The following is a 27,438-nucleotide window of genomic DNA, read 5'->3' on the forward strand; positions in this document are numbered from 1 at the left end:
CCACAGCACACATACTGTAAATGTCACACTAAGCTTCAGTCAGTTCTGTAACAAGCAGTTAAACTAAAAAGATGGATTGAGAAGCTGTCCTGCATTAACTTTTCACAACTTTCCTTGTAATCATGCAGCAGACCTCATGTTTTTAGCCATTTACTACTTAAATACAACTGCTTTGGAGCTAGGAATTCACATCAAGGTCTCTCTGCATTTAGCCATTGAAGCCAATTACTGATCTTCTCTCTGAATCTAATGCTCACGACTAGTGCAAATCCAGCACATTTTGTCAGCTCCAAAGCATTTATTGAGTGACTAACAAGTTCAGACTGAAACAAGCCAGAAAAAGCACTGTAGGCATTTAATAACAAAGCAGGTCACAAACAGCAAATTATTATGGTACTGATGTAACAGCCTCTGCAGCAGTCACTGCTAAGCCAAATTGATTATCTAAATGTTGCTCAAGAATGGAATTGTGCTGTTCAGTGATTACACTGTGGAATTACAGAGGCATCTTCAGGTGTCAGCTGAGATAGAATGAACAGAATTTAAGAGAGAATTTATGTATGAAACAGAAAATACATGGAATCAAGGATTTAAAGATTTCGGTAAAGGCTGGCATCTGGGAGACTACATTTGATTACTCATTTGACACACAGCAATTAGAAGAAAGGAAGCATTTAAACTTCAGCTTCATTCTGTCTCTCAGAAACCATGGATTTTTATGTCAATTAATCATGTAATATGACGATCTTCTCAGGTACGTTGCTGCCATAAGAAAAAAAATCAAAATAATAGCATGATAAACATTGAATTAACTGATGTATATCGTATTTATTTACCTAACTAGATCTTCTGCTTAGTGGCAGCATCAAAATACATGGGCTGGTACGTGCCCATCAAACCAGTGCTTTGTACCTCAATTTTAGAAGTAGAAAACATTCTGCATTTAAAACTCAGCTGATCAGGTAGAAAAAAAAATAAAAGTAATCCAAACATCAGATCTAATGTTTGCAGATACTGACACATGGTAAAAAAACTGAATAAGAAAATAAGCAACACCATCTCCTATAGTTTATATAGGACAATCATTTTTATGACACTCTACTTTAGCACATTTCAGCCCAATCCAATAAAACCAAGACTTAAATTCTAGGGCCCTTCACAAAGGCAAACACCTCTATGTGAACCATAAAGTCTCAAGTTTTTCGTACTGTGTTCTTCACATAAATACGAATTTTATGAAGGACAGATCCTTGGAGAAGTGTATTTCTGTTTATTTTCACTAGACATAATTATTGAACTACTAGAACAAAAGCAATCCTTTGATTTTCTCAAGTGCCTTCAAAATCACTACCAAGATTACTCCAGCAAATGCGAGTTCTAGAATGACTTCAGCCTAACTCAGACAGCTTACTTTAGCTATCATAAAAATACAAACCCAAACGCCTGGAATAAGTTGGGAAATGTGCCCACTTCTGTGACACAGCTCTTTTGACAATGTCACTGAATTTGAAACAAAGAGCAGCAAACAAATTACTCAAACTGTCATATCCATAGGATCACTAGCAGAGATCCTGAACTATCTTTCAACTCTATTTTAAAGGGCATTTGTTTAGATAATCATTACCTACTCCGAAGTAACTAGTATGTTTGGTGAAACAAAGACACCCAGAGGATATCCAAAACAGTCCCAACACTGCAATACAAACACTATGCCTTGTCATCACTCATCCCACTATCAAGCACCATCACACCACAGTATAAGGACATCCCCATAAATAGCTACTGGGTTTCTGTAACTCCAAAGAGTTCCTTAAGAACTCAGAAAACATTCCTACTTTCTTGTACACTTAAGAGGGGCTGGGAAAGAACAAAATTTGTGGTTTGGGAATCAACCCAAACACTCTGTCATGCTATCCCTTGTTAAGGGCATGGCTAATCTAGAGCTCAAGAAGAAACTTTAAATTTGTTCCTTAACAAAGGCAGAGATTAAACACTTATTTCTCTGTCATAGAGAGTAACTGTTTTCTGTGTGAGTTCACAGATCCATAGCATATCCAGGACCAAAGACTTTCAGACTACCTTTCAACATCAAGGCTTTTTATGGCAGCCAGGCCTGCATACAAATTTTTATTTATACTTCGATTCTGAAGCTGCTTGATACTTAAAAAAAAAAGGCAAGAGATTTCTAAAAACAAATATTATATTCTTGTAAGACTCGCAAAAGCAGGCCAACTGTTAGGAGAGATGTTTGTGTTCAAATAGTTTTGTGTTCCTCCCAACAACTTTAGATCAGGCCAACTAATTTCTGAAGCAAAATGGAAATCATGAAGTATTGCCATGAATACCCTTAACAGCAACAAGTTATCAGTATGTTTGGAGATGTGAACACAATAGAGTTAGGAAAACAGCCATTATGAGACACAAATCCATTGAAAATTAGAGTGACGCTGCTAAGCTGGAAAGTAAAACACATGGCTGATTTTCTGCCTTAGAAAGTGCAGGATCTTCACTATGAACTGGATGAAGAGAATTCTCCCTGCATGTTTTTGGGAAAGGAAAATGCAGGGTAAAATCCTAGAACTAAGAAACTGTACAAGGAATAAGATAAGTCAGATCAAAGATGCTGAGATGCTCAAGACATCAAACCATCAGTCAGATACTAGAGCAATGAGATGAGAAAGAATTCATTAAAGCCTATGCTCTGCAAATGGATTTTAATTCTGTATCAAGGACATTTTAAATCACCTTATCCTATCATTCTGTAACTCATCGTGCCCATTCAGATTTCAAGATGCCTGGAGACTCTTACTAAAAAAAGAATGAGACAAGAAAGAATTAGACTACTGAATATGATGTATAAATAAGAGAAGATGTCTCTAACAATAAAAAGTATTTTGGGGCTAATTAGTATTTTTTCTTCAATCTATGTTGCTGTTTCTAAATACAGGCTGTTCAATTTTTTAAGAGGCTTCCCATCTTTAATCAATAAGGAAGAGATGATAACTGTTTAAAAGCTTAAAAATACTCCAAATCACAGGAAATACGATGCAAACCAACACTTCAAGTTGCCACTGTACACATGCATTATAAAAGTGTCACTGCTCTAGTCTATTAAAAGATCGGAAAGCACATGATCCTCCTAAGCACACATCACTCTCTACAGAATGAGTCAAGGATTCAGAAGTAGACAGTTTTTACCCAAAGAAATATATAACTTAAACTTCTTCTGCTAGGCTTGCTATCAATACTTCTTATTTTTCCAGGGAAATTCTTGCCTTTCCCAAAAGCCCTCCATTTTGGTAACAAGAAGAGTAACTTGCTCGACTGTCCACACTAACTTCTGGTGATGATAATGCACTTTGACCATTAGACTAGGTGCATTCAGTCCACAACAACAGTTACAACTTTGGAACAGCAGAGCATACAGTTTCAGTTACTGGGGAACTGAACTTTCATTTAAAATTTAAGGAGGAAAATATTTCTTGTCAACCTAAAACCCAAAAGCATATAGACAAAGACACAAGGTTTCTCCCCAGTACAATTACAACTGAAACAAAGATACTACTTTTTATAGTAAAAAATTAATTTTCATGGACTTGGGTGAAGCTGTTACTGTTTCATGCTCTTCGAAAGCATCAAGTCAGCAATCTCTTTTTAGCTCTCCATGTTCTTAGCCTTTTAAATTAGCACCATGATTGCTATATGGCTGGCATATAATGAAGTAGAAGTACAAATACAGAACTACGATAAACATTGCTGCAATTGAATGGATGCCGCTGTCTTGCAAACAGTAAGGTTATAAAGATCTGGAAAACTGAGCAGCTTTAAATAGTGTTTATTCTTGAAATAAGAGAATGAAGACACATGTTATCAAAGATAAAGAATACGCAGTATTCATTCATCCAAGAGTCTTCTGTTTGAGTTTGTACAAACACCTGATGAGACAATTCCAAGTGAAGAACTGTTAGGAAAGTGCTAAGGTAGAAACCTGTACAGTCTGTTCTTAAATATATCCTGTAAATTCTTTCCAGACAGAATTCTTTCAGAGATACATCTTCTAAATTCTTTCAGAGACCAGGAGATAGACACTAGATTTGTGGGTATTTCAAAGGATCAGTTGTACCACTCTGAGTTATGCAAGTGCAACATCATCCTGGAAAAATAAATGCTGGTAGATGACTGACACCTGCACAAGCAGAGACACATCAGTAGATGTTTAGCATCATCAGGGACCACACTGCTGACAGAGCTGGCTTCAGTTCTGCCAGTCAAGAAGAATGAAATTGTTGCCCCAGAAAAATTGGCACCCAGCTCGGGGCAGCTGAGATTACAGCTAATGCAGTATATAATTGCCTTTCATTAAATAACAAAACACCATCCATCTGAGGCATTTCTAAACATGCCAGACCAATAAGGATTCCAGTGCGCTACTTTTTACACATGCCAGCAGAGCCAGCAGTCCCTAAGGAATGCCAAAAGATTAAACAAGAGGTGCATTCATTCATGGTCATCATGTTCAAACATTAGAAAACTTGCTTTCAACATACAGAGCTAACATTTGACCTGAATGTTTCAGAGAGGAGGAGAAAAGCACTTCTGAAAAATCATATTGCCAAGACAGAGTGTTCCATTTCTTTTTGAGGGAAGATCTAATTGGAAATATTTTTGGTCACTTCCAAGAAAAACTTTTACAAGGCTAAAAGTATAAAAGGAGCACTAAAAGAATCATCCAATCTGCCCAAGCTAAGTAAAGGCTGCCCTGGATACACACATTCAGAAGGTGGTGAATAGATGAGCCAGGAAAGAAATCTTCAGGAGCCAGACAAGAAATCTACAGGAGCTCTAGAAAGTCACAGCAATCAGCATATAGGGCACTGTTCCTTTCTACAGCATAATCACATGAAGAAAGAGGTTGTTTATTTCCTACAGTACACCTCAGTGATGAAGACAGAGGGCAGATGTTTTTCTGCTCCTCATTAGAAAGCTGAGATCTTCTCCTTAAAAGTAACCATACAAATTACATAACTTTCTTCCCCCTCCAAAATAAAATCTCCCTTTTGATCCTTAAAGATACAGACATTTAAGGTCACATTTCCAAGCTTTTCTGCTTCAGCCAACACATCTCTCTCCCTTCAGTACACACAAAGCTTGAGTGCACTTCAGCACAGAAAATCTTTCAGCACATGTAAGAACTGTACAGGAAGACAATTCTAAAACCTTGTCATTTTAAACGAGGAAATAAAAATCTCTGCACGTTTTTCATCCTACAGTCAGTATGTAAATCAGGAGGGTTTGTACCTGAACAATTACACATTCCTTAAACTAAGATACATTGCTCTTGGGGCTGGGGGATCTAATTTGCTATCTCATTACACGTTGTGGCACACAGACACACACCAGAAAAATCACTCTCTGACACTGCTACTTTCAGAATTACATGCATACTTCTTTAAATAAAATTCTTTGCAAAGCAGCAGGCATAAAGGCATATCCTCTTTTGTAGCTCTTTCTTCTTAAGTATTAACATAGGTATCATGTTTTAAATTCTTTCTGCTCAACGATCTCAAAGCAACCTGTGAAAATCTATAAAACCCTACCCATTCACCACACTAAGTGAAGAGATGGGGAGGAAAGTCTTCATTTCACAATCATGTTTTTAATCATGAACATATACAGTCACAGAGTAACTTTTCTTCCCCATGCTGTGTTTTGGAAGACATTTTTTGTGGTGTTGATTTGTGTTTTGTTTTGTTTTTTGTTTTTTTTACTATTTAGAACACAAACATGTTATAATGAAAGGGAAAACTAACTCCTGATTTCAATGCAGCAGGCATCACATTAACACGTAACAGCAACAATTAACTCCTGCCCCATCACAGCTGAGGCACTGAGAACACAGAATGGCCCCAGGTAGCAGTGAGATAGCGGAACAGGAGGGGCCCACAGCAGCTGCAGCCTATGCCTGGGATTCCCCAGGTCTAATGTTGGCTATAGCTATAGGTGTGAACTCTGCCTCAGCCACTTGGAAACTGTGGTATCAAGAGCAGCTCACCTGCAAATCGGGAGCTTTGGAAACAACAAAAGCAAATATAAAACCAGAAAAAGCCACAATAAATCATAACACAAAGCATTAATTAGTAAAATATCAGCATGTAAGTGCAGGATGATGAGAACTGCAGGTCACAATTTACCATGACTTCATGGTAAGCCTCAGAATCATCCACTCAAGCCCCACAGAACTAAGCATATGCTACAACTTCTAGGGGTAAAACTCGAGCAGAAACTGCACTGGAGACCCTCAGTTCCCTCTACCTCTTCCTCAAAAAGACACCCACGCAGGCGTTTTGTGTGGCACCGTGGAAGCCCCCAGCCCACCTCAGGATCCTGCACCCACACTTTGCCGCGGCCGACCCCTTCTCGTCTCACCAGCCTCCGAGTTCACAGAGTGCAGGTACGTCAGGAGTAAAACAGGCAGCTAGCCTCGTCCAAATCGGGACACGGCTGCGGCGGGAGAAGCGAGGAAAGCATCCAAGAGCGGGATAAGCCCAGCAAGCCCAAGCACACAGCTCGGGAACCAGCCAAACCGGCTGCTGTCACCGCGGCCCTGGCAGGCCGGCGAGGAAGCGCAGGCACGTGTGCGGAGGTTAACCGCCTCGGGGGAGCAGACGCCGGCTCTCGGGGCCTCGCCCCACCCAGCCCAGCATCGCCCCTCCGGCGCTGCCCACCGCCTCACGCCCGCTCAGGACGCCTCGCTCCCGCCACTCCACGCGCTCCCTCAGCCCGCTCGCCCTCCAGCGCCTCACCGCCGCCCGCCCCGCCTCCGCCCCGGGCTCGAGCGCAGGCACGGCGCGGCACCCACTGAGGCCCCCGGACGGGAAGCGGAGGCCCTAAGGCGAGAGGTGGCCGGCGGTTCCCCCCCGCCCTCAGACTGGCGCCATCGCCCGCCCGGGAGCACCGCCACCGCCCTCCCCGCGTGGGCCCCAACGGTGGCCTCACCGCTGCTGCCCTCAGCTCCACGCTGCCGCTGCCTTCTTCGGGCGCCGCCAGCACCGGGCACAGCTCCTGCCGCGGCCGCCTCCTTCTCCTCCCCTTCTGCAGCGGCGGCGGCACCTCCCCGGCTCGCAGGGGGCGGAGCGGGTAGGCAACGTCTGCGCCCGGCCGGGCCCGCGGCACGGCAAGGCGGAGACTGCAGCGGCAAGCAGCCGCGCCTCCCTCCGCGCCCCGTCCTCGCTCCTGCTCCCCTGCGTTCTCCCTTCACCTCCTTCTCCCTTTGTTTCCCCCCAGCTTTGTTCGCCCCGAGGGGGTGCCCGCCGCAGCAGGGCAGAGGGGGAAGGAGAGGCTCTCCGCGCTCTCACTCTGCCTGCTTTCCCGGGTGGCCGTCGTAGGGAGGGCAGGACCCCAGGGAGCCACCCGTCCCGACAGCCGGCGGGTAGCCGGTGGAGCGAGGGCTTGGCCTGGGGAGGGGGCTTGAGCACCAGTAGCTCTGACCCCTCGGGGATACGTGCTGCGGCAGCAGGCGGGTGTGAGTGGGAGGGGAGATGAGACAGGAGCTATGAAGCTCTTAATGGATGAATAACTTTACTGTCTGCTTCTTTTACTCCATTTTCCCTTTGTCCTGATGCCCAGGAATTTATCATTCCTTCTCATTCTCTAAAGTACTGAATATTTTCATTGTGTTTGTGAAGCAACACATTGGAACCTGGCCTTATCCCCTTTCTAAAGTTGTAGCAGCAGCTCAAACACCATCATCAACCATTTAATACCAGTTTTCAAGGCTAAATCAACCAGCTCTGCTTCACTTCTTTACCTCTTATAATGAGACAACAGAGAGCAGTCAGAGCTGGCCCATAACCGCTGAATTCATCACAAAGCAAACCTCAGTTTGCAGTCTCATAGATCATTTAGTTTCTGCATGATGCCATTTGAACAAAAGGGTGATGAGAAAGCAGTTCCACTGCTGGAGCCTGACTGCAATTTGTGTTTCATTTTGGCTTCGTTCTTTGGCACAACTCCAGCATGGTAAAGCACAAAATGGTGTGACGCAGTCCCTCAAATATTAGGTTTCAACTAGATCAGTGTTTAGCTATGTTTGTAAGAATTTCACTTCCTAAGTGTTAAACAGAATCTCTTGCCCTCGCCCTTAGATATTGAAAGGGATATCAAATCTGTGTAGAGCGACCTTTATCAGGTTTTGCAGGAAGAAAGAAAAGTTTTGCTGAATAAGGACTTCAGGATTTAAATATTAGATTGCATTTAGAAGCGCAGAGCCAGCAAATGATTGCTTACGACAACAAAAAAATTAACCCTGCAGCCCTTCACCACAGAAATAATCCCTAACAAAAAATAGACAGTCTAACTTCAGGGAATGCTTACCCAAAACACCTGCTGACTTGAGAGCTACAACTGTGGACCTTTGTGTTTTTTCTGCTATTGTAGATTTGAGCTTTCTGTACTGATCTGATGCTAATAAAGAATGTGTTTTCCTCCAAGTGCATAGTTTTCCTATAATTTTCCTTCATTGATATGATTTTGTCTCAGAGTTTATTCATTACCATGTAGGTACATTGTGTGTATGCAGTTCAGTGCACAACAGTAAAAGTTTTCACAAGCAATATTTGATATATGAAGCACGGAGCACAACAAGAAGAACTCAAATTAGTCTTGAAGAGTTGCAGCTTTGCACTGCTCTTGTAGAACCTGCAATAAAGTGCAAGCAGTAAATAACAGTGGTGAAACAACAGATGAGCTACAGTTCAAACGTATAAGTAGCTTTCTTTACTGTCTTGCAAGGATGAGCTAAAAATATCCTTAGTCAAGCAAGAATTTGGAACAATGGTGCATAGACCAAAAGCTTCTACCTATGAAGTGAACGTGACATTGTTTTTTTGAGTCATTTCCTAGTGAACAGGATCATAACTTCAAGATCAAAGTAATCCTGTAGGAAACAAGGGAGTTAGTTATCCATCATTCAACCATGAAAAAGTAGCTTTAGAGCTACTTAACGCTAACTTAAGTTCATCCCAATCAGGAATGGTTGGCTTAGTTTCTGTGTGCCAGCCTACACTCAGATGCAGATATATGCAGGCTGGGGTAACATCTGGTATGTTCACACTCAATTTGTGGCAATCACTACAAAAAAGATGTTGGTACTAGAAATCACACTACTATAAAGGACTAAATATTACTGAAAGGTACAGTATCTTTGCAACCCTAGTGGCTCTCCCGAACTGCATCATCAGATTAGTCAACATAGACTCAAAATATATTTTCCTAACTATGAAAACAGGAATTGCTGGATGCTGCCGGGAAATGCAGGATGCTGACACAACTACTGGCATTCTCACCACAACTATAAGGCCTGCTTTAGAATGAAAATTGCTCTCTTCAATAAAGTGGAAACACTAGTTGAAATGGCTTCTGCTCTTTTTCAGCTTTGTGAAGGGTCCAAAATTACTAAAGCTTTCAGATTAGTCAGTGTTCTTTAAGAACTGCATTTAGGGATAGCTTGACTTAAGAGATCCATTTGGACACATCCCATCAAATATGCAAGACAAAGATTTTGAGTACTTTTTTTCTTATGAATTATCTCAAAATATACATCTGGCAATTCCTATACAGAACTGATGGTCACACCTGCTTCAGAAAAAGTGACTAATTGCCTTTTTCTTATTTAATCATGGAAATGATGCTTCAAAAACCCCAGCACAGCAATTTGCACTCTTATTTTCTGTAGTTGTTTCTGGGTTTGCAACAACACAACAGGATTCCTCCTCCTCTTTTAACCCCAAGTGGTACATCTTGCTCATTTATTTACAACTATATTGATCCTAAAGAGATTTAGTGTCCTGAAGCCTCCTGCTTACTCTGTATTTTGACTTTAAATTTATGTCTCTAATACTGGCAATCTCCAGATGAAAACCTGCCCTTTTCAGTCTTAATTATCACATACGAAACAGTTCCTCCCAAAAATACTGCCGACATACTAGCTACTTTCACAGTTTAAAGGTTGCAAAAAGTCTTTCCATTCTTAATGATGTACTTACTATTTTCCTTGCACTGGTCAGCTGTAGTACCCATCAGCAATACAAAGAGGTTCTGCAAGTCCATGTTCTTAGTTGGTATGCTTTACAAGACTTTCATCCTATTCAACATCATCAGAGAAGAGTATTTAAACAGTTTTAAAAGGATCCTTTTCACACACAAGTTTAATCAAAGTACTTTACAACAATGTTCATCTTGATTATGAGCATTAGGAGCCAAATGGAGAAATCAGTCTGTGAAAAAAAGATAACACTATGCAAACTTTTATCATGTATGTAAACACCATGAAAAGCTAAAATCTCACAGAGAAACAAAGCAGTTTTTTGGTTCTTACTGAGTGGTGACTTCTAAAGAAAGAGTATATTAATTTTTATTCAGTCACTGAATGACACTAAAAAAATCTTATGATGAATCGTTGCCACTTGTAGTTGAACTGAAGTTTAGGAAGCATCCAGTTGTCACACATTAGTTACCATGTTATTAAATCCATCCTGTTTATAAGCTTCTCCAAGAATTGAGACTAGTTCTTATATCTGACTCATTCCCCCCCACCCCCAAAATTTAAGTATGGCTCTATAACATATTTTTAGGAACAGCATTTACTTACCAGAGGCAATAGAGCCATGACAAAATGAAGGTGCTGCAGAATTCCATGGCAACTATCAATGCACAGGAAACACTTTAATTATAGTTGAGCATTTTTTCCTCTTCTTTGTTGTCATTCTTTTTCCCAGTTATTCTGCCTTAAGGGTTTCCAATAAAAATAATTCTTCTTAGAGGTAACCTCTTTCAGGTATCTTTCAGAATCTGCTCTACTTTCCTGACATTTTAAGCACTGTGAATTAGGTTATGAAAATTTAAGTTGGAAATGCAAATCTTCCCAAGAGACAATTAGCCACCTGACTGATAACCCTAAATATTTTGTACAGATTCAATGTTTTCAGATGTGCATAAACATTTTAAAACACTTTTCTACTCCAACTGCTGTAAACAAACACAAGTGCTATGACAACAGGAATCTGTGGGAAAATGTGAGTGAATACCTGCTCACACTATACCTAACTCATTATAAATTTTATTACTCATTCTAGTAAACTCTAATCTAGGTTATTATGCCACACCCATCGCCATGGGAATGTGACTTAAAAGTACCAGAAACACTTCACTATTCATCTTTTTCTCAGACCTTACAGTGTGATCCGATTGCAGCTTCAATATAGAAAAACCATGAGGAGTTACAGCCCACAGATTAAAATAAAGTTTAATCATCACAAGAATCTTCAGTGCATCAATATAGAGCACTTCATAGACACAGTGAAGTATAGATAAAAACCTAAGATAGGAAGATGAAATCATTCCTAATCATGAGAAACAGCAGGGATAACTTCCCACCCCTAATTAACTGTACGTTCTACAGCAGATGTAAATAGAATAAGAGTTTTACTTGTTCTGCTCAATCTTCTCAGAGCTTTATCCATACTCAAAGTAACTTGTGTGTAACAAACACTAAAGTAGCCTAAGCAAGAAAAAACCCTTCCACAACTGAAAATTCAAAGCCTAGAAAAAAAATTAAAATAATATATTTTAACTAGAATTTACCACTACATTAAGAGCTGTGTTTCTGAAATAACTTAACTTCATCCTTATTTAAATACACCAAATCTATATCTTGGGAAACAATCGCTTTTTTCAATGGTAAGTCTGAGGATTTGTATAACTATGAACATTTATCTACTCTTAGCAATTAGATGGAAGGGTGGTTTATTATGAATTTATTGTCAAGACACAGCACAGAAGGGTACTAAGCATATAAAGATGATGTTCATCTTGTGGTTTCTGTAAGCAAGGCAGAAGTACAAGTACTCCTGTCAAGTTTAGGCTGCATTTCCTACTAGACTCAGCATTTTATAAGAGCTATTAAAAATCTAAAGGCATGGAGAGAGAATTGTAGGTTTAAAACATGAGCACCTCAACACACCCAAAAGGTGTGTACACTTGGAAAACATTACCTCATGCCCTGCATAACATTATCATCCACGTGTGACTGATACAGCACACAGCACATGATGGCTTCTGTAAACTCTCATTACTTTTAATTCCATGGGAGGAGGCACAAGAACAGACAAGATCTCTACGAGCTTCCCAAGAGATTTCTTTGTAAAATGTATAGGACTATGACACATAAATGTGGTGCTGACTGACATGGTTTAGCACTGGGCTTGGCAGAATTAGGCAACAGTTGGACTCCATGATCATAAATCCAAAAGGATTCTATTATTCTAAGTATGAAGCGTTTCTAAAAAAAGACTTGTTGTGATACTTAGTGCCATGGTTCAGTTGATTAGATGGTGTTAGGTAATAGGTTGGACTTGCCAATCTCAAAGGTCTTTTCCAGCCTGGTTAATTTTGTGATACTATTTCATTATCCATTCCTGTTACATGAAGTAATACTCCTTATCTTCTAAAATATGAATAACAAAACAAAACAAGCCCAACCCACCTCTTTCACTTCAGTATAAACATTTACCTTGACTTTTGCTCTCCAAGTGCAAACAAATAAACTGGTATATACTGTAGTTTTTTCAGCCTTTTGGAAGTAGTTCGTATTTAAAGACACTTAAACTCTTCCTTCCTGTAAAATTTAGAAATAAATAAACAGATAAATACAAAAGCTTTACTTAAAGACAGCCTGGGGTTCTCCCAAGCATTCAAATACAGTGTACTAATGCATTACTTTGTGAAATATCTGGCAACTGCAAAGCTGAGAATTTTAAAGATTAAGTTCAGTCTCTGAAGTTACCTTATCAAAACCACCTTTGAACATGCACCCCTTCACAGGTCTTCTCTTAGATACTTGAAAATACTTTTACTACTCATCTCCTGCATTTATAGACAAATGCTTTAGCAGCTCCAGTGAGTACTGTTAAATCAATCCAATACTCCCTCTGTTGGCAACGCACATCATGTACAGTCATTTCACCTACAGGTCCCTCTGAAGATGATGAAAACGGGGGAAGAACAGTGTCAGAATCATTAATCATCAGAATTAAAACACTTTTAAGCCCTCAGAATTGGTAGATTCTTCAGATGGTGACAAATGAATGGTATGGTGAGATTCTGTTGAAATAACTAAAATAGTTTGATTATAAAAACCTGAACTCAATAGTTGTGACCCTTCCTAAAATATTTAGCTTTATTCATCCTCATTTAATCACTTGAATTGCTTTTCTCATCATCTGCCACAATCGATTTTCAAAAATCAGTCTGATGGCTTAGGACTCCAATTAAAAAAAGAATCTTTATATAAAAGTTGATTTATTAAACGTCTGTACACAACAATGACCATGTATGTACAGCAAGTTTACGGGGGGATGACATTACAAAAGATACAGTGGTAATTAAAACTGACCCACATAAATAATTTACAAAAATACTTGAAATGGTGAAGCTAATACTCCCTGATTATCTTCCATCCAATTGCCAGGATTTTGATGTGGGGAATCTTAATGTTAAGACTTTGTTAAAAAAAACATTCTGAATATATTAAACTTATCTACAGGATAATTAGCAAAATGTATAAAGTACTGATTATTGTACAAAGGACAGATATATATATTAAAAAAAAAAAATCACCAATCCACCTAAAACTCAAGACAATAGAAATCTTAGCCAAAACAATGAATGGCAAACCACAAACTTCTCTCTGGTTTCATGTACACTCTTAACAAATCAACAGTCCTGTTATTCCTTAGTGTAAAGATGAAATCAGGGACATTTGTTCTGGTTTCTGGCAGCGTTGGTGGTCCTGGTCAATAGGGAAGCTCTGCATTGACTGGAATTCCAAGGAAGAACAGGGCAGATCTGTATTTATCAATATTTTCTCCTTTCCACAAAAGGATGAGGAAGTTTGTAAAACTGGGGGAGAAAAGAGAAGGAAGGAGGGATTTGCACATAGTGAACCAAAGGAAGACCCACTAAAAGGAAGTCTTTTTCTTTTGCTGGTTTCTTGGGGAATTTTTTAACACGCTTCTTATTCGTAGATAAACGCCTGTTGATTCTGCCATATTTTCAAATTCAAATGGTGTTATGCCTGCAGCAAACTTGCTCATGTCAGGAACAAGACTGGAGTTTTTTGCAGATGATTCAATGCTTGTGACCACTTTACTACCACTTGTATTTTCTTCATCATTAATCTCACAGCTGGGAGCAGGCACAGTGTTATCCAGTAAACCTTCAGAATGTGCATTATCAGGATTTTCCTTTACATTAAGGAAACCATCTCCCGGATTAGGACTAGCTACAGAAGGTTCATTTTCTGGTACCTGTTCACAGATGTCAGATAATCTGGTTTCCACTGTAATCACCTTATCAGATGATCTTACTTCTGCAACAAGATCTACCTCATTCCTAGATGGTGACGATGTCAGAGAATTTCCAGTTAAAGGTGTATCAGCAGGAATATCAGAATCACTGTTTGTGCTTTCTGCCTGCTCTAGCGCTGCCCAGATTAATCGCTGCTGTTCCTCCAACTCTTCCAAGGTCAGGGTATCCTCGTCCATGACTGAGTCCACTATTTTTGCCTGAGAAGCATCACCAGAAGCATTCTGTGGTGGAGTAGCCCTAGCAAGAGGGGTATGGGTGGGTGTTGAAGGTTGAGATTGTGGAGGTGTTCCTCGTGGTAAAGGAGGAGGAGTTGATGGATGTCCAGGTGGCAGCGGAGGTTGGAATTGGAAACTGTTGGGAGTTTGAGACCTTTGTGACACTTCCAGATCTAGAAACAGATTGAAAGACATCTTTTAGAATTTGAAAACTGATGATGATAGAATTCAAAGTGCCAATGAATTGATTTACAAGTACTCTTTTATGTCTTTGCATCCTTAGTTTTCAGCTGAGACAAAACAAATTTTTGGAAGGTTTTACTATCCATAGAAAGTGTGTTTTGGAACATTTTGATTCTGCTAGTCATTCTCTTGAAAGTATTGAGTGCAAACTTACTCCACACTAAGACACACTGAAGGATTTCCTCATAGGAAATCCAAAAGGAAAGCCAGAAGTTTCTTCAGCTGTTCTAACATTTAAACAACACTGCAAATTCTCCTGGGAGTTTGAGTCATAAGAAGTCATAAGCTTTGAAGAAGTCATAAGCTTGAAGCTTTCTGCATTATTTCATCTAACTATTTAAGAACTTGGAGTTTTTCATAACAAAAGTTTCTTAAGGATAAACCTGAAGTATAGAGATTGAAATCTGTAACCTAATATTTTAGCTGCTCTGAATGAACTTGGAACCTCCTGCTTGGAAAACAGGACAATTACAGCAACAGAGACTGTCACTTGTAGAAGTCCAAATACAATTATAGTACAACACTGCTGGCATTTGTTGGCAGTTATATTAATTACCACCATAACAAACATTAACACACTGTTTTCATTTTAGGAGCAATAACATTTACATCTAGAACAAGTTATTTTGAAAACAGAAACTGAAAAAAATGAAAGAATATTGGAGAATAACTATACCAGAGTCCAGGTCCATGTCAGCTGCTGGTACCTCCAAACTGCCATCTTTTAGTCGTTTTGAATGAGGAGACTTTGACTGAGATGCAGCCCTTTTACAGCTAGATTTTGGACTTGGCTGAAGAGAAATTATCCAGGAAAACAGGGAAAACAGAAAAAAGTAGTATTAAATTGTACACTGTAACAACTCTAGGTATAAGAACATATTTAAAAGACATTTAATAACTATACAATCATTTGGCAGCCCTGTGTTGCATTCACGTTTGAGAGATTTACAGTTCTGTTCAGCTGCACTAATCTTGCTCAGGTGGAAGTGACCACTTACACCTACTTTCATGACATGGGATTATATACAAGTCTCCATGTGGACACCAAGATCTTATGAAAACATCACAACTTAAGTACTGTACATCCCTTCCAACAAAGCTTAGAATTTAGCATTTAATGCTCAATGGAGTTAAACTTTGGGACTGAGAGCAGAGCACAGATCCCTACCTGGAAGTATTCTTCACTAAGGTAACACATGGCTAGAGACACAGTGAAGAAGCCTTGAGAATGATACAGAAGAAGACTACCATGTGTTTTCTCAAGCCAATGTAGTAAGATTCCTGTAAATGGCAATTAAGCTTTTCACTTATTAGGGAAGTCTGGAAATAAGACAGTTTTTAGCCTGCAAAAGTTTATAGCAACATTTTTTCACAGCTGTTTGTAAACAACTGCAAATTTGGGATCTCCTTATGCTAACTGAAATAATGGAATGGGTTCTAAACATGAAGCTCTTTTTTCTCAGAACATGTAAGCCAAGCATGGGTACTTCACACCTGCTAGCATCAAGTCTTGGTGGAAAACAGAAGTTGTAAATAAGAGCTCACCAGTAGCTACACTAGCTACAAGACAACTAATTGTTTGGGTTTTTTTTTGTAAGTCACAATGGAGTATTTACCGCATGAAAATTAGCAAGGTAGTGAGCGAAAACATCCTTCTGTTGAGATGGCTGCATGGGGATGGAACCAAACATCTGCCATTCCTACAGCAAGGGAAAAAAAGGAAAAATAATGTTGCATATGGTTGGGTAAGAACACAATAGTAAAACTTAAACTGAGTGATTAATAAGCCAAGATGAATTCAAGTTCTCATCAAAAGCCTCATGGATCACAGAAAATACATCTTTAATAAGAATTTCTGGCCAAAGTACTCTCAACTGTGACCACAGGCAACTGATACAAAATACTGTGACTGGGTAGGAGTAATGTTGTCTGTTTTTTTTTAAATCACTTTAACAAAATGTCTTTTTAACCTTTTCACAGCCACTACTCTACATTTACAGGGTGTTATGTGTTGGAAGGGACCTCCAGAGATCAAGCCCAACCCCTCTGCCAGAAAAGGACCATAATCTAATCCAGGTTACACAGGAACACATCCAGATGAGTCTTGAAAGTCCTCTCTGGGCAGCGTGCTCCAGTGCTCCATGACACAACTACAAGCATCCCCTTGAAATAACTCTTCTGACAGTAAAAACCCTACTTTGAAAACTTAGAGCTTTTTGTAAAAACAGAAAGAACCTGAGGATATTTGAAGGCCACTAGATGGATGAACATAAATCTGTAGGAGAGGTTGCACAATTGCTTCTTTTTAATGCACAGGCATTAACATCAGTGATGAAGTTCACTAACTGCAGGTTAAATGCTTCTGAAAGTCAAAGTTTGGCAGCAACAGCTGTCACAGGAGACTCCTTGAGTGCTGTGTACTTAAAAAGCCATCCACCATGTAGGTCTCCTGATACAACTTGCTTTGGTTTAGCAAAGGTACCCAGAGATTGTGCAATAGTCTAATGTAGTTTCCTACGTTTGAAATTAGAACAACACTCATAGTAATTTTCATATTCTAAGAATGTTCAGAAACTGTAGATATATGGAAGGAAGAAGCATTCATGTGAAGTTCTTTGTTTAAAAAGCCCTGAACTATCCTTCCAGGGTCCCCTTTGTTTCACAATGGAAATAAGAAGCACTCTCAGACCCTAGCCACAGGAGTCCTCACAGGTATCAAATAAATGGATGTAATTTCAATTACCTCAACAGCCCTGTCCCATATCAGTTGCTTAAAACTAAAAGTCTGTATAAAGAAAACTGCCAGATGCAGAACACAAAGCATCAAACTTGGCTAAAAGCAATCACTGTTACTCAGCATGTTGTTCAGAAGGCAGGGGACAGCCACTCACATCTGGGATCCCACTTGGAGTAGATGTATTAAAGCCTGGGTAGTTTATCAACTTAGAGACATCATAAGTGGTGCGTTTAGGTTGGCAAGATCCTTCGTTTTCTGTTCCATCATCATCTACAGTGAAATATAATTATTATTGATGCAAACTAAGAATATTACTGAAAAACCCACAGGATTTACTAAAAGGGTTTTGGTTCTGAGAGTACAAGTATGGGAAAAGGTTTTGTAATCCAAAAAGGCAGTAACAGTGACCAAATCTATCAGATACATGCACAAAGATTCAACAGATATCTAAGCAATTTATAATTCTACTGCTCCTGATGTACAATTACTAGATTTGAAATCTGGCATCAGGACTACTCTGAGACATAGCATAAATGTTGGTCATCTGTGAAAAGCTGGTAAATTATTTGCTAAGTTGTGTTTTAAGAAACATTCTTTGCTCACTGGTTGTCTTCATACTCATATACTAAAAGCAAGTTATTGATTTTTGGAAAGTATTAGGGTTTCTTTCATTAAAAAGGGATGGTTCTTAAAAAAAAGGAAAAGAAAATATAACAATAGGCTATTTGCAAATTTTGCAGTTCACAGAAACTCCACCTTCTATTAGCAAGGATTGATTAGAGTGAAATTGCACTGACAGTCTTCAGCTATGTAACCCAGTCATTATAGAACTTGTTTCAGTGTCACATAATAGCTAGATGTTAGGTTCTACATGACTGTATTAAAGAAAACTTCATTTGCAACTTTCTCCCTCTTTCACAAGGAAGATAAAGGTTTACCTAACAAGGTGCCTTCTCTCCTGAGCAGAGTGCAACTAGTAAATAGCCTGCAAACTAAAAACTGCATTTCCACAGCATGTTCCTTACCTTTCCCATCATAAAGTGCAAGTCCTGAGTGCTCCATTTCAGCCTCCTTGAGCCATCCTGGAGGATAACCCAGCTGACGCATGCGATATATAAATGGAGGAAGACTCTTATCTGTGACACCAAGTGCATCTTGAAGTTCCCCACTATGTTGAGAAAACAAGCAGAAAACAAAATGTCCTCCAGTAAAATCCACAGTTGTGTTCTGACAACAGGAAGCTATGAGCATTTCATTCAATTTCAAACTGCAAAGTTCAGTTCAACTTAGGTAACACAGTTTGAGCTAAAACTATGTGTCCAACACAGGTGAAAACTAGCTCTGATGTTGAAAATAGATTCTCACCACTTTCATTTCTCATATGTTTAAACATTTTATAAGAATTAATTCTATTCCAAGAACAGTTTACTCAACTAGTTACTCCTGGTCTTAACTGCAGCTATCACAACAGGAAGGGTGGAACTTAAACACTAAAATTCATCAGTGATTGCTCTGGAGACTGCTACAGCACCCAGAGCTCAAAATTTTCAGAATTTTTGCATGCATTTTTAGTTTATGACACAGGAAATGGAAGGACTAGGAAGCTAGCAATGAGCTTTCATCTGGAAAATAATTGTGTGATTTACTAAAGTTTTCTTTAGCAAAAAAATTCAAACATAATACACCAGCAATTAAAAGCATCAAGTGCTTAACAGAACTCTGGTAACTAACATCTGGCACTCCAAAGGTGGAAAAGGTATTACAGAAAAGCAGTGCAACAACTAATAGAAAGAAAAGATACCTAATTACTCCTGGTTTAAACTTTCCAAACCTCTCTTCTACTTCCTCTGCATGGTAACGCTGCTGAAAATTCTGATTGCTCGCTTCACCACAAGCTTCCATAAACTCCTTTCTCTTCTCACTTATACGAGCTGCATTTCGTGGCTTAAAAGATAATACAATTGGAATGTTTATATTTGAACAATTTATGCACTCCTTCACACAACATAAATCTAGTGTTCCCTGCTCCCAACATAATCATTTATCACATGGCCAGAACTAGAGCTTTAACAAAAAACTACACAGCAGAAAAAACAAGGAGTATTTGCATTGCACCTAGCAGATTTCTAAAACAGGAGGAAAGGCTGTTCAAAATGAGAAATGTCCCTCTATAAATTAGATATTCAAATTGTTGAGCTACAAAATTAATTTATGTTCCAATTTAGTATGGTAGAATTTGTACATACTAATACTATAATCTCATCAACAGAGACAAATGACCACTCAGACTATCTTGGGCATCCCAATCCCAATGCACTTTTTTTTTTTAAGATGGTGTAGTTACACTTGAGACATTCCTTGAAAAGCAGCAGTCTTCTGAATACGGATGCAGACTTTACCTTTGGACAGTCTTTCATCTGATGGTCTTCAGAACCACAATTGAAACAATGTGGTTTTGGCCTGCTTAAAAAAAAAAACAACACACACAAGAAATTAAGCCTGGAAATAATTTTGCAACATTAAATGCACCCAATTATTTAAAATCTTGACAGATTTTTATTTTCAGACTTTGAAATAAAATAGTGTAAGCACTGCTTGTTGATCTGTGCTGTCTTGTGCCTCTCTTAAACTGGCTGCTTAATGTCAAAACAGAAGAGCAATAACTTTTAATTCACGTTCCTAAGAACACAAGAAACAAGAAAAAACAGGCACAACACTGGCAGGGGTGGGAGAGGGAAATATATAACAGTATGTGGAGAGGAAAGCAAAAAAAGAGAACTAAAACTGCACTGGAAAAGTAGCACTTTAAATTTTGAGATCCTCTACAATAGAGATCTATTCCTTTAGGAGGAAAGAGTATAGTCACAGAACAACTCAGGCTAGATCTCAATCAAAGCTGGGTCAGCTATGAGATCAGATCATGTTCCTCAGGGCTTTATGCAATTGGGTACTGAGAATCTCTTAGAGTCGAGACTGAAGAACCTCTCTAGGCAACCTGGTTCAATAGTTTACTGTCCTAAAAGTGGAAAAGCTGATCTTTCTATCATGCCCAGAGTAGTCACTGAAAGATTTCTACTTCTAATTTTATGTGCAAACATTTGCATAAATAGTGCCAATAAATGAAAATAAACTTTGCATACTACAGCTTATGCTATGTCCAGAGGAAAGAAATTAACATGTTAAAACAATGCTTTTAACTCTAGAGTACAGATAAGGAAGTCAATTCAATATGCCTGCAGTTCACTAATGCCTCCGTTTCTCTTTTTACTCTTGTATTGTCAGAGGCCTGATCCTTCTTACAACACTGAGAATCAGTTATGAGTAGAATATTTTTACTGAACTTGAATGGGAATAAGTGGAGACAAAAGGTTGATACAAGAATGAGTGTCCAGGGTAACCCCCTGCCCCACACACACTCTCCAACCTCTTGATGCTTCCATTAAGACAAAGTGCATCTTCTGCTTCATCTTTGCATAGCATTCAAACAGAAATGCTTCATGGTGACTTACATATTTTATCACCATCCTATATCATAAACACAATCCTTCACTCTGCTTTCTATTTGGGCAGTATTACTGATCGAGCCAGAGTTTAATTCAGCATGCCCTTTTATCTCTGAATTTCCCACTAAAAGCTTGCCTGGTCTTCACTGCATCAGCAACAGGTGACTTTAGATGAAGACCACACAAACTGTCATCTGGAAACTCAATTCTCTTTAGTTCTTCCCACCCATAAAAGTTACAGGATCAACTCTAACATCAGCCTATGTTATGATGCCAGACAAAAGCTGCTCTACGAAACAGTAAGAATGATGTTAGTATAGCAGTGCAAGGATGACTAACCAATCACTGAAAAGGCAAACAGGAGAATGGAGCATAAACTTCAGAATATTTTTACACTTTGATATTTTTTTAGGCCTTTCCTAAAGGCACTCAACAAACAAGAGCCCCACAAAGCTCAGCATATGTTTATGTAATTTTACTTAACACATTCAAACATTTAGTATAGTGTGGTAAAAAAAAAATCACATTGTACATCTGAACTTTTCAGCTCAAAACTTTATATTTAAGAATAATACAAACCTTTTTGGTTTTACTTGTATTTCTTGTCCATCTAGGGAGAGAATCTGGCTGAAAACTTGCTGATATCTTTAGATTTCAATAAGGAACTGCTACTGGATGAAGCAAAATTTCAATCTTGTTTAAATTACAGTGTAAAATCTAATAGTGCTTTGACTAGACCACTGACTCTTCCAGATTAAGTTACAGATGTGTCCTTGATATGAAGTCCATCGATAAAGAATAAAAATAGATATACTATAATTTATTTGCCAAAATGTGATTATGTTTCTTCCACCTCTCTGTAATAATCAATTTTGGTCTCTTTATCAGCAATTGCTAACGCTACAACCTTCCTGTTTATAGGCAGAAGTTTCAAGCTAATAATCCTGATATGATTTGCAGTGATCTCAGTAACAATATATTTGGGTAAAGTTTCAAAAATATAACTTCACTTCAAGTAGGTGGAGACAGGTCATATATCCTACTTGTGTTTGCTTTTGGACTGCCAAGTATCAGCTGCTCTTCCCATCTGTTTCAAAATCTATGACAAGAGGGCTTGAAGTGAACCAGCACAAGAAGACTGAGGTTCAGTAGAATTCACAACCACAGCAGGTCTCAGAGTCTAAGCATTAGTTTTCTTGAAAAGAATAGCCAGACACTAGTCAAACTGATGTGTTCATTGAGGGCAGTACTTCAGTCATTTAGAATCATAGTACCTAATAGACCATTTAATTCAGAATTCAGTGCTATTTTAGGTTTAATATGAGCTATGGGAGCTCTAAAGAAAGATGTTAAGTACATTTAAAGAGCAATATCAAAGCTAAGCTAGCAGACACAAAAGTTTAGCCACCCTTAACTAGGTACTCAGAAGAAACTCCATTAGGCACCTACTTCTTCTATCTAGAGGTTGGGAGACAGTACAAATGTCATTGGGAGAATAGAACTGACTTAGTGCACTCCAGAGACAGTTGTCCAAATGTTGAGTTACAGAACAGTGCACACACTCAAAGGCAAGCACAAGAAACCCAAATTAGCTGGCTTACAGATTTGCAAATTTCGTTCAGGTACAAGCAATTACTGAACATTAGGAAATGACCTTTACTGCAAGCCTGACAAGTAGAAACCAGCAGTTGTGCAACTGATTCCTGTCCTGACTCTGTCTCAGGCAGAAGTGATACTGGAAAACCATGAAGACAGAATAACCTGTGAAATTTCTTGCCCAATTTCTTTTTGCCATGGAACACTACAATATTAAAACCCCTCACTTTTCCCAACACTTCCATCAATCACACCTCTCAAATACTCATCAATTCCACCTCTCAAATACTGGCTAAAGAAGAATCAGCTTCAAAATGGATGCAACTTAAGAATGCTGCATCACTGTATTTTATTAAAGTATCTTTCCTATGGCTCACACGTTTGGAAAAAAAGGCACCTTAGAGAATGTTTGAGCCTGCCAAGCCTCTTCCATCTCCTAAACAGCAGATTTTAAAGAAGGAGGACACTTAATCCTATCTAGAACAAGCTGTCATCACAAAACCTGACTACAGATTGCCCCAGGAAATTCCTCAAGTCACAAGGTGTATTTATGGGGATAAGGTATTCACCATTCTCAAGAATAAGCCTTCTAAAAATCAACAAGCCAATTAAATCAAAATACTTGTATGCTTTGAGTATAAAAGCCACTAATGACTCATTGAAACTCTTCATCTATAACAAATGATACAGTTTTGATAGACATTGCAACCTACTAAACAGGATTTGAGTTCCATTTACCAACTAGCATTCTTTGGATTTGACAAACAGAAAAATCTCCTTGTTTTAGTAAACAGGATACTTAGGTATCTCCCATCCTTCTGTCAGCTGTGGATTCTCATTTAATATAGGCTGTCCCAGTTTATCAAGACAAAAATTGGTAAAATATAGAACACTTCCTACAACCTGTAGAAAAAAAGTCAGAAAATTGTCAGAAAAGTGTCAGTATTTAAGTCATTTCAGGCTTTTTTTTCCCCCACTTTGAACAAATTTACAAACAGTACATGCCCACACCTGTTCAAATACATATTTTATCAATTAATATAGCAAAAACATGCTGAAATTAACTGCTATAACACTGATATATTAAATTTAACAAGATCTTATTTTAGTAGCAATGTATATTGAACACATAGAAGAGTCAGACCTACCATTGAAGAGTACATAGTCAAAAACTTACACTAAAAGCTTCTTTCATTTTTTTAGCAGAATTTGAGCTTGCTGTTTTACAGTCTTCTTCCAAAAGAACACTGGAGGGCTGAGTGGAAAGAAAGAAAGCAAGTAATCAGTTTAGAACAGCAAACAAGAGTTTCTAAATTAGTGAAGGATGTAAAAGGCACAGAACATGGGATACAGCTGCTAGTCCTTCATGGAACATTAAACAGTCATATGTCTTCATTAGACATAACACTTTGCACAGTCCAAACTATGACACAGCTCGTTTCCAGTGTTTTCTATGATGACAAATGTGGTGTAAGAACATCCTCATTCTGATCTCAAAAGCTAAGAGAAAGATGGAGAGAAATGTGCTGTTCCACTCCATCATTCAAAGTGAGACTAGTATGTAAGCAAATAGACATTTCCAGATTCCGTTGTTCATCTGTGCTCTCATAAACACTAATAGAAGAGGACACATGAAGTTTGCACCCTTTGGTCTTTTCTTGGCTATCCAATTTATTACTTTGTTTTTACACAAGTTTTACTGTGAACAATTTTAAAGCATCATTTTCATACACACTTGTCCTCTATTTTTAGAATAAATAGTTATACAACATTTGTTTGACAGTTAATTTGCAATTAAACAGGAAAAATCATCTGGAGTTCAGCTACCTGGCAGCGTAGTATTTTAACAGTCTCACCACAAAAATGCAAGGGAAGAAGTACATAATAATAGCTAGAGTTTTAAAGTACCTGTGGCTTAACATTGAAATGTGTTTTTTCATGCTCACTTTTCTTCTGCTCTTCATATTTCTGAACTAAATTAAAAACAAAATCTTCAATTTCTTGATGATACTGCCTGTAACAGAGAAGTTCAGGGAGATGAAAACATAATCAAGATTGAAACATATGTCAGATGTCTTTAAAAAACAACAAAACCCCCAACGTTTTACCATTTACTAAAGAACTAAGAAAAGGGGCATTGGAATTCATGTCCTCCCAACCTCCACTAACACGAATGCAATCTGTTATTAGAAAGCACCATTGTACTAGTGTGGCAGAAAGACTAACTCAGAGACAGGGAAAATTTACTTCATCATATTTAACCACCATGCTCATGGAATTCAAACACTTATTCAGACTCACTCCAAGTTACTAGAATTTGCACTTCATTTCATGAGATTACTAATTAAAGCAACAGACCTCCTGCCATGATGCTAGTTGTTGTTCCTCTTCACCCTCACGAGTCTATGCTATTGAATAAAACAGGTATCCATCTTCTGGGCAAGCACTAACATACCCAAACAAGAAGTCCCATTTCCTGTCAGGATTGCTTATTCTTTGAAACTACTTACTTAGAAATTACATTGTTCATAAATAAAATCTGTAACAGAGGTCCATCAAGTTTGGGGTTGTCCACTGAAATCCCACTAAAAGAGCAGAACAGAGACAGGTAACAGTTACTGCATTAGCTTTACTCTAAATATTCCCTGTCTGGTTTACCACAGGAAAGAGCCCATAGTTCCCAGAGAGGAAGGTTTGGCCAACACAAGTAATGCCATTTTAAAAAGTCCCTATTCAGTTAAACAGAAATCATCCTCTCCCAAGCAAAGCAGGTTGCCTGGTGTTAGGTGAAAAGAAAACCAAACACCACCACACTACAGGAATTTTCTTCTAACTGTAGTAAACTGCTATAAAATTCTATTTATAAGATCTTATTTATTCCACCATACTAACATACTTGTTCTCACTGCTGAACCTTACCAAAAATCTGCTTCCTTGAAGGCCAGGTTAGTTTCCTGACAGATACATTTAAAGTTACAGTTATACAAACTAAGTTCTTGACACCTCAGATAAACTCAATTTTAAACACATACAGGTCATACAAAGTAAGTCAATATTAACATACCTAGGACGGGTCAGAATATTCAGCTTCCTTCTAAGTTCCTGGTGTTAATTTATCATTAAGGAAAGTTACTTTCTTCAGAAGGCACAGACTTACACCTTAGTTAAAGGATCAAAACAAACAAGAAAACAACGAACAAGTCCCACGGGATAATTAATGGAGTTTCACACGTGCCTTCACTACGGACTATGTACAAACCCGCTGCTGCTGAAGAAACTGTGCAAAATGCCAAAAACCCAAACCATTCCTGACCCAGCTGAAAAAAAGAGACCGAGCTGTGACAACCCAAACTGCGTAACGTTTGAATTTGACAATCCAACCACAGCTGAATCTCCGGATTTACAGTATTTTATGTTTAAAATGCCTTTAATCATCACAGTAAAACTCAACAGTAAGACACACAGGCTTGTAAATAGCCTATAAAAATTCGGATTCCGTTTTGCTGCAGCATCGAACTCAAAATCCCTTTACGGAACCAGCCACAATGCAACAGCTTGTAATTATTTCTGGCTATCTTCCTCCAGAGATAACTTCCTCTGAGGCGGGAGCAGCAGAAGCAAAGGAAAAGAAGCCGCCGGAGGAGAGCTGCCCCATGTCTGCCAAGCTCAGCTCTCATCGCCTTTCAGGGCTCTAGCTGCCTACCGGAGACCGAACTGGCCTTGCTTTGCCAAGGCACAGCGCCCGGCCTCACGTAGCTCCCCGGGAAACGGGAAGCGCCGGAGACCCTCCAACCAGACACGGCCACCAACTCTAGGAGGGCAGGCACCAAGACTGGCCCGGAAGGGAACCCACGGCGGGAGCGGCGCGTCCCGCTTCCCTCCGCCGCACCGCGCCAGCCCCGCAGCAGGCCCTGCCTCCCCCGTCAGGATATTCTCCGCCCGGAGCCGCCGCACCGTCTCCTCACGGTCCCGCAGCCGTTCGTGCAGTTCCTCCAGGTCTTTCTCGGGTCTCTCTTCCTCCTCGAAATTGAGGCGAGGCGTTGGCGGCGGCCCGTCCTCCCCATCGAGCTGCTCAAAGAGCTCGCTGTCCCCAAAATCCACCTCGGCCGCCATCTTACGCTGCAGCAGGAAGGGAGGAGCTTGGCCGGGGGCACCTCCGGGAGGGTCAAAGGGGAGAAGGCGCTCGCTCCGCGGCGGAGCTCAACCGCCCGTCCCAGCATGCAGCGGCCGCACCCGCCATGGCGGCAGCCCGGGCCTCGGCCCCAAGCGCTCTGGGAGCTGTAGGCAGCGCAGGTGCGGGGAAGGACTGATCTCTGCCCCGCGCACGGCACGCCGGGAGCGCGGCTCTGAGTGGGACTGGAGTCCCCGAACTGGGGACCTATATGGACACGGGGCCGCCTGCTGCACTGCTTTTGCGATTGCTTTTATTTCCTCTTCCGAAGTGACGAGTGGAGAGAAAAGGGCGGCAGCAAGACGCAGGCCTATCTCTTGTCTGCAGCAAGGCCCCCTTCAAACTGCATCCTGCCCTGGAGAGGAGTCACACTCCCGGCTAGGCACTGCCTCCCGCGTTTAACGAGCTCAACGAAACGAGTAACCTACCACGAGAAGATTCCAAGATCTTGCCCTTCTCACCACTGAGTTGGGTTATCCCCCTCCTTGCTAAAATCAGCAAGTAACAAATTGACCAAAAAAACTAAAAGGAAAATTAATTCAGCATTCC

At 39.6% G+C, this 27,438-nt stretch overlaps 2 protein-coding genes across 17 annotated transcripts in view; both read right to left on the reverse strand.

The window, feature by feature from the left end:
- Window positions 1-7,260, reverse strand: part of CLIP1 (CAP-Gly domain containing linker protein 1) — a 72,304-nt gene extending 65,044 nt beyond the window's left edge. For 8 of the 15 annotated variants that reach the window (XM_064168308.1, XM_064168307.1, XM_064168303.1 and 5 more), the window contains exon 1: window positions 6,997-7,249. The gene's annotated coding sequence lies outside the window, so the exon portion shown is untranslated. Of the gene's footprint in view, window positions 1-6,426; window positions 6,669-6,996 lie in introns of those variants that run through there. The other 7 variants (XM_064168301.1, XM_064168299.1, XM_064168311.1 and 4 more) reach the window with 5 other exon arrangements.
- Window positions 7,261-13,339: 6,079 nt separating this feature from the next.
- On the reverse strand, window positions 13,340-26,948 carry ZCCHC8 (zinc finger CCHC-type containing 8). Of its 2 annotated transcripts, none has more exons than XM_064168317.1 (14): window positions 26,650-26,948; window positions 25,783-25,824; window positions 25,229-25,303; window positions 24,627-24,732; window positions 23,896-23,973; window positions 23,518-23,621; window positions 21,702-21,767; window positions 20,019-20,079; window positions 19,421-19,563; window positions 18,645-18,787; window positions 17,774-17,889; window positions 16,499-16,582; window positions 15,559-15,673; window positions 13,340-14,812 (listed from the first exon to the last, which is right to left on the reverse strand). In XM_064168317.1, the coding sequence occupies exons 1-14, from the start codon at window positions 26,829-26,831 to the stop codon at window positions 14,016-14,018; spliced, it is 2,112 nt and encodes a 703-aa protein (XP_064024387.1). In that variant the 5' UTR covers window positions 26,832-26,948; the 3' UTR covers window positions 13,340-14,015. The 2 variants fall into 2 exon arrangements, with proteins under 2 accessions (XP_064024387.1, XP_064024386.1); XM_064168316.1 differs by having other exon boundaries at window positions 20,019-20,082.
- Window positions 26,949-27,438: the final 490 nt, after the last annotated feature.

This window comes from Pogoniulus pusillus, chromosome 30 (assembly GCF_015220805.1).
Source record: "Pogoniulus pusillus isolate bPogPus1 chromosome 30, bPogPus1.pri, whole genome shotgun sequence".
Taxonomy (NCBI): Eukaryota; Metazoa; Chordata; class Aves; order Piciformes; family Lybiidae; genus Pogoniulus; species Pogoniulus pusillus.

What these genes read in the sequence shown, in the direction of transcription:
- ZCCHC8 (XM_064168316.1), bottom strand. Translation starts at nt 26,831, where the DNA reads ATGGCGGCCGAGGTGGATTTTGGGGACAGCGAGCTCTTTGAGCAGCTC. An exon ending in CTCCAAGTGGGATCCCAGAT is followed by an intron (nt 16,583 to 17,773) that starts GTGAGTGGCTGT and finishes CCCTTGCTGTAG; the next exon opens with GAATGGCAGATGTTTGGTTC. An exon ending in ACCTTGCTAATTTTCATGCG is followed by an intron (nt 15,674 to 16,498) that starts GTAAATACTCCA and finishes ATTTCTCTTCAG; the next exon opens with CCAAGTCCAAAATCTAGCTG.